This window comes from Etheostoma spectabile, chromosome 5, assembly GCF_008692095.1.
Source record: "Etheostoma spectabile isolate EspeVRDwgs_2016 chromosome 5, UIUC_Espe_1.0, whole genome shotgun sequence".
NCBI classification, from domain to species: domain Eukaryota; kingdom Metazoa; phylum Chordata; class Actinopteri; order Perciformes; family Percidae; genus Etheostoma; species Etheostoma spectabile.
In genome coordinates, this window is record NC_045737.1 from 5,464,904 (window position 1) to 5,472,859 (window position 7,956).

At 38.4% G+C, this 7,956-nt stretch overlaps 1 protein-coding gene across 1 annotated transcript in view; it reads right to left on the reverse strand.

The window, feature by feature from the left end:
- Nucleotides 1-7,956, reverse strand: part of frmd3 (FERM domain containing 3) — a 51,069-nt gene that overhangs the window by 33,912 nt on the left and 9,201 nt on the right. The window contains exon 2 of the mRNA XM_032515107.1: nucleotides 1,358-1,462. Coding sequence (XP_032370998.1) covers nucleotides 1,358-1,462 — 105 coding nt within the window. The remainder of the gene's footprint in view (nucleotides 1-1,357; nucleotides 1,463-7,956) is intronic.

Here is a 7,956-nt window from a genome sequence, read left to right on the forward strand (position 1 = left end):
AGAGAGAGAGAGAGAGAGTGAGAGAGAAAGAGAGAGTTTATTTTCACAGTTTATAACTGAATATAAGCAGAATTTACATTAATAAATACATCAACTATGCATGATTATACATTGTAAACATATAAAACTACACGTTTATCTATATATGCATTTATTCATGTATACTCATACGTAAGCATTAACAAAAACAACCATACACTTGCATACATGCATACAACCATGCATACATTATGAATACTTTGACTGAAAAAAGATCAATATAGAGAACTGAGTATTCTGACCCTGCTGGATGGTCTTAACATTTGTGCATATAAAACATGAAACATATCATGTACTTATAATGAGCAACACCTGAAAAAAACAAACAAATGTTATGTTTTAGATCTTAATTTAATCAAAGATGTTTCATTAGGAGCAATGCTCTATTTTATTAACGCCCTGCTCAGCTGGAAGATTCGTGGGTGAGTTTCCAGTACTCCAGAGTACACATGAATTTTGATCCCTCAAAACTGTTTAATGTATGCAGTAATTATTTTTAACTGACAAGTTGAAGGAACAAAACTTATTTTCCCTTCATGCCTTTGGCACATTTGGACATCAAATCTATTACAACATAAAATTGGTGTAACTGCACCTATCCAATAGGAGAATGCATTGTATTGTAAGGTTTTATACACTCTATTGTATTTAGGTCTTTAGTGTTGTACCGTCCACCTCTTGCTTGCTGTTATTTCTTTCTCATTTTGCATTTCTGTTTAGCCAAAGTGACGGGTCTCTGCTGTGTGTCGGCTGTTTCAAATATGGAGACTGATCTTGTTTTTATTTGTCACCTGAACTTGAAATGAAATGTCTGTCTCCCAATTAATATTCAACAATCTCATTTTGGCCATGCTGACTTAGCTAATAGTTGCGATCATCAGTTTCTAGAAAAATGCATTTAGATACAACATTTTATGACCATGTCTTCATGCCTCAAGATAAAATCTCTGAAGTCCTTCAGTTTCAGTGCTGAAACAATTAGCTGATTCATCGATAAGTTAACCAATAGAAAATCAATTTCCATCAAAAAAACATTTTGGATGATAACTTTAGTAGTTGCTAAATAAGTCAAACATAATTCCTTGATGTTTGCTTATTCCCTCTTTTAAAATGTGAGGATTTGCACTTTTTATCTGTTTTATATAAGTTTAAACGACATATAGATTGTTAGATTGACAAAACAAGCATTTTGAAAACATCACAACTAATCTATATCCATTTACAGTATATATATAAAATAAAAAGGCCAAATAATAAAAAAGTTGTGTGTTGCAGCCCAAATGCTTTTGGTTGTTCTGCATGTGTGTATGTTAGTTACCCTCTGTTTCTCGGGGTCCACATATCGAATACCAAAGTAGTCTTTCTCAAGTAGGTTGTAGTGGTTACACACATGGTCCAACAGGAACTGGCCTTTGGTGTCTCTCTGTGAAGACATACACACACAAAAACATTCTGATTTAAATCCAGGGTTTTATTTTGTGCCCAGTCAGAATCCGCCACTCATCTTTAATCTTTCCATCCATGAGGCTAAATCCCAACGTCCCAGCTGCATCACTGTGCCATAATCACAGCAAACAATCCCCTCTTGGCCAATTTTTCTGTGATGCACATGTAGTTGTCTCTTGGCGACGTAATCTCCTGAGGTCATGTTCCAGAGTCAGCCTCCTAACATGCCATTAAATAAAGTCCATATGCAGTTCATAAACACAGAGCAGACACAGGGAGATCGATAATCACTCTGCGTTTATTACCTGCTTCTCAGTCAATATCCAATCATCACTTACAGACAAGAATTGTTATGCTAAAGTGTTAGCTAAGCACAAAACAACACTTTCACATGCAAGGTGTGACTATGCTTGCACACACACAAAATAAATTAATATGTGTGTATATCCAATCTTTGAACAAATGCACTTCCCAATCTCACCTTCTATACCTTCCATACCTATTGACTAAGTGTCTGTGCGTGTGTGTGTATTGTGTGTGTGTGTGTGTGTGTGTGTGTGTGTGTGTGTGTGTGTGTGGAGGGGGTTTGTCCTATAACAGCTCTACAACCTGCTGATGAAGGTGGATTCTGTGCTCAGTTGAGCAGGACCGATTGACTCAGTAGGAAATCGTTTATTTGCCCTTGTTGTGATTTACTCCCAGTGTGAAGACACACATGAACGTCCACATCACCGCATGCAGAACTGACGCACACACGCACGCACACACGCACGCACGCACGCACGCACGCACGCACTCACAGCCACAGAGCCACAGCTGTCTCTTTGGCCACACATTGTCAGTAAAACAACATGTAAAGCTGCCAATCAACAATAATGTCAGTATGCTGGAAAATCAAGACACATTGTCACATCCCCATGGCAGCTGATCAATTTTTTTTTTTTTTTTAAGATAGAACTACACAAAGTTTTATGATGCCGGATTTGTCCCTGACACACTTTGAACTGCAGGAGGATCTGTCCAGATTGTCTTCATTGACTGTGGAACATTTTACACATTTTGTTTGCACTCAAGGTGCTTCACGTTTGGTGTTAACAGCGTCTCAGTTTTCTTCGAATAGAAATTATTGATAATCTGTCCGACATCCCCATTTTTCTTCATCATTGGCTTTTTTCGCTAATTCTATGTGCAGACATTTGCAGCTGATATGCACCATACAGGGTAAGGGATTGACAACGGCTGAATGATCGCAGCAGAAGGACACTTCCAGCACTTCTGCCTGGACAGGCAGTCCATGACACTACAGGCCTTGGACATCAGATGTACAGCATGTTCATCATGTACAATGAAAGAGCACTTTGTTCAGGCTAAGCGACACTCAGCATGAAAGAAAAAAGTTCTTGGGAAATATTTTAATATTTTAATACTCTCTTTGGTTTAATTGTCTCCGCTACTTTAACTGAAACCATCCCCATCACTACGAGGATCTTCAGGATGTTTGGGGAGATTTAACTGAGTTTCTATCTTCCACCAGCAGCATCTAGACTTCTTGTCTTCTCCCTTATTTTCAAAGGCCCATGTTAATGAAAATGCTACAAGTAACTGAAGCCTATTGTCAGAGTCTTTCTTAGTTGCCATCCTCAAATTTATTTTTATTTACTTCCAATCGAACTCTTCCCCCTAATGAATTGGAATCTGAGGTTGCGCTTCTACTTCTCCAGTGACTTCCTTTTAAGGCAGAGCAGTCGATTATGATTTATGTACATATAAGTACCAGTCACACAGCATCTAAACCCTTAAAGCACATAAAGCCTGAAATCAGTCCTTAGATGACCCGGTACAGCCACCTCAGTCATCCTATTCTATCTTACACAAACATGAAATCCTGTGCATATGTTGTGTTTGGTAAACACTGCAATCTCTCACCGAGGCAACCTTTTAAATACATTTCTTGGTGAGTCATGCTCCATTTCTCAGTAAAGAATCTTGTTATGTGGAGTCAATGTAGTATAATGGAGGTGTTAACAGAACGGCCACAAAAAAGCAAAATATTTCCTGTAAATGTCACAGCAACCCCACAATAATATTAAAAACCGAAGCAGCAGCAGCGTGAGCAGAAGCAGCTCGAGTTACCATACTGTAGCCAAAGCAGCCAACAATTCCAGGTCAATGCAACGAACAGTGAAGAAGAATTAAAAATAAATCAAGTACACAATACACAGAAGGAGTTCATATATAGGCTAACTGCACAAACACACTACGCAGAGCACATTATAATATCAATATTTAATTAAACACTCTCACACAATATACAGTCGACCTGCCCTCTGTACTGTAGAATGCCAAACAGGATAGCACAGTTACTATGTAATAAGTTATTAATTAGCACCGCGTAGGGATTACTTTTTTCAGTGATAAGTAAGTGGATACAATTTACAATTACAAATTTGAGATTCAGTAACTAAATTACAGTTACTAATCCTAGTAACACTCGGTTACTACTATTTTGGGGTCTGACTGTTTGCTGTCTTACTGGAAGTGTAAATGGAGGAAACTGTAAAAGTGTCAACTAGATTGCAACTGGAGATTGTCAGTAAATCCTCCAAAACATAGACTGGCTGCTTGTTGAATCATAATGTCTTGTTTTCTATTTAAAACAATGCAACATGTGTAGAGGACTTGGAGTTGTTTAAAGGCCTAAATCAAAATCAGTAATAAAACTACTTAATCTCCTTGTTAAGTTACTATTAAGTAATGTAATTGTGTTTTCAGAATGTAATGAGTAATAGATTACTTCCCCAACAAAAACATCAACAACAAAGTTAGGTGGATGTCCCATGGGACCTTTTGTTACGTCACCACAGCAACAATCAGCTGTCAGCGATCTTAGAGATAGGGTGTCCCTATGGGCTGGTTCAGGTTGACTGTTATATATCACTGCGACACAAATAAGATGTAAATCAAGTGTGTGTCCCTGTGGGTGTAGCCAAGCTCGTCTGTGTCTCCATGCTGGCCTGCCGGCATGTGTGAGTTAGGTAAAACGTCAGTGTGTGTGTGTGTGTGAGTTAAGTGAAAGTTAACGAGTCAGTCCTGTGTTTGTGTTTGTCTGTCTACATGTCTTTAGGATTTTCGGCTGATCCGTGACAACACTGTTACTAAGCTATTAAATCTGAAGCGCAAACAGACACACACTGAGGGAAGAGGAAAAATAGACAAAACCGAATGAAAACAGCCACGCTGCAAGCTGTTTCTAGCCAGATCATCAAACAACACCTTTCCTCTGTCTGGTTCTCAGGACAGACACTTGTAGGAAGAAGAGAGGCGGACTGACGCCAGGAGAGTAGACCAGACAGAGACTGAACCAGGGCCAAACACAACAAGAGGCGGAAAGAGAGAGTAGGCAAAGACAGAGCTAAAAAAAGCAGAGAAGAAAAGAGAAATTGGAAGATTGACTAAAACGATCGAGGCAGAGAGGAAGAGAGATGTAAAGAGTCTATGTCATGTCCAACAAGGGCTGAATACATATTTTATACATCCAAAGGCTGGGCATTAAAAATTAACTTGGTCATCCTGTGTCTACATGATCTCACCTAATGACGGCAAAGTGCTCCTCTCTCTGCCTCGCTTGAACACACAGACACATACACACACTTTCAATAGAGCCTCAGTGTAGAGTGTATTCAGTTTAGCAGAAGCGAAGTGCACTTTGACGTGTATGTTCGAGTTTGTCTATCCATCCTCTACCATTTTTTCTCCATAAAGCAATCTCCTTAGAGCCGGCCGAGTCCAGACGCAGTCCAAGCTAAGAAAAACTGAAGGGAAAAAATAGGTAACTATCAGCATATTGAGTTGGAAACACACATGGAATCAATTATTTATTACTTCTATTGTTAATTCACAAAAACATCTGGTAAACTAACTAAAGTCAAGTAAGTTTTGACCTCAAAAATGCACAACACCATAATAACTCATGATTTAACGTTGCTTATTTACAGATCCAGCAGTTACGGAAACATTTTTTATTCAATTGAAGTTGTGTTCACAGCCATCAAGTCCAACATTCACTCTTTTTTAGCTCTGTTTTTGGTCTCCGCCAACCTCTAAGGGGAAATGTAATAGCCGGTAGTGTACAGTGGGTTTTTAGAGAACCATGAAAGCGGTGAGAGTGAACCAAAACAATAAAGTTGCTTCTTTTGTATGACATGAGAAAAATACAATTGTATCATTGTGTATAAAAATATATAATCATGTAAATAAGGATACAGTAAATCATACAGTACATGTACCTGTCAATACAACTTTAACATTTACAGTAGTTCATGTCATATGTATTGAGCACGGACATCCAGCTATACCAACCCTGTCTCCTAAAAATGACCTTCCCATTCAACTGAACGGCTTTTTCAAATCCATTTCGAGGGAAACGTATTTTCTTTCGGGTTACGTTTGTTTTTGACGTATCACAAATACGCTTCTAATCAAAGTCCACGCAGTGAGGAGGACGAGGAGGAGGGGTCAAACAAACATGGGACTTTTTACCAAGGAAACCGTTGTTTGTGTCCCGCGTGAAACCAAAAGTCAAAGTTGACTTTTTTTAAGTTACGTAACGCACATGCGTAACGTTCTTTGTTTACGTAACTTAAGTTATGTAACAAACTACTTAAACTGCTAACTTATTTTTATCCAAACCATAATCTTTTCCTAAACCTAACCAAGTAGTTTTGTGTCAATTCACAACATTAACCAAGCATTTAAAACTGTGACCGTTTCACAACGAACGCCAGTCACTAGTACGAGGACATGCTGAAACAACTGAACTGAACATATATTTCCTTCAAAAAGTGATTGAAAATGCAGTTTAGTTGCATGGGAACTGCATTTTTAGGAGACAGGATTGAGCTAATAACATACACCATCTTCTCATTAGGAAACAGGATGAAGTCGTTTTCATTATTCAAGTGATGAAATAGTCTTATGAGGATTATGTAAATACCTTCAAAACTGTGGTCCATGTTGTTTACCAACTGGCTGGGTTTTTTCAGAGCTGGTTTGAACCAAAACAGTTTTCCATTGACATAAACTGCTAGAAGTTACAAAAATAAAAGTACAGATATAATGACAATAACAACAACAACAACAACAACAATAATAACAATAATGATAATAATAATAATAATAATAATAATAATAATAATAATAATAATGATAATAATAATAATAATATTTTCTGTTTAAATTAGTGTTATTCTTTGTTCTAGATTAAATGTTGTATGCCGTGCTGTAATAACATTTTAGTGTAAAGCAGTGACGGATTTGTGTGATTGTGACTCACTAACCGATACAGGTCAAGCACTAAGACCCTGGGTGCCCTGGCCCAGTTAAACACCGCTTGTTGTTTAATTAATATGGATGCCAGCTCAATTATGACTGGTCTTTATCGACTCATTTCATGACACAGCATACCTAATTGGCCGAGCAGAAAAGCTGTAAGGGGAAAGAGCATTACATTCCTGCAATCCTTGTGTGAAGACGCCAGCACACACTCCTATGAGAGATGCGGTAATGAGGTGTTAACAGTTCGTGATCATTTCACGGATTTCAGAGAGACCAGGCTGTACACAACCTAGTAATGCTATAGTGTCATACACGTGCTAAGAGCTAACTATCTGGGACAAGGACATTATCAGGGAACAAAAGCGTTCATTCTGAAAATTATAGACAGAGACACAGACAGACAGACAGACAGACAGACTTCTCCCATTTCAGTTAGACGTATTTGGTATCTTTGAAAACTGTGGGAATGCTAGAAATGTAAATAGAGTTCTGTGGGTAGCACAGCATGATTTTGTAATGACTCACCAGCAGGTAATTTGGTTTTAAAATGCTACTTGACCCATTTAATGATTAGACTGCTAGAACAGTAGTATAGTCAAATCTTAAAACAGATTTTAAAAATAAGTTACAGAGACAGGACGCAAATACAAATTATCCTCTGAAGCTACACTGACTACAAAATCAGAAGAGAGAAGCGGAGGATCAAACACTTCAGGGAGCTGAATTATGGAAGAAATCCAATTTATATTAAGGAGAAAAATCTTTGGAATGAGATGCTCTCCTCACCCCCACCACCATCCCTCTCTGTAATGGCCTCCCACTATCACACCATTTGTCAGTAAATATTTGATTTGAAAATCCGGGCTGTCTTTGTTCCGTACCTGAGAGGGAAAATTGGAAGAAACAGTGTAAAGAGACACATATCAGAGTGAAACCGACACAGAAACAGTGTAGTGTTGATCTCACAACCATGACATTGACCAACTGACACTTTTCTCATTTGAAAGCCATGATGTCTCTTTCTCATGGACGGGCCAAATTCTCTGGGCGGGCCAAGCGGAGAAAGAGGCGGTAACCAGATTGGCCCATCTGAGCTTTCATTTTCTCAAAGGCAGAGCAGGATACCCAGGGCTTGGT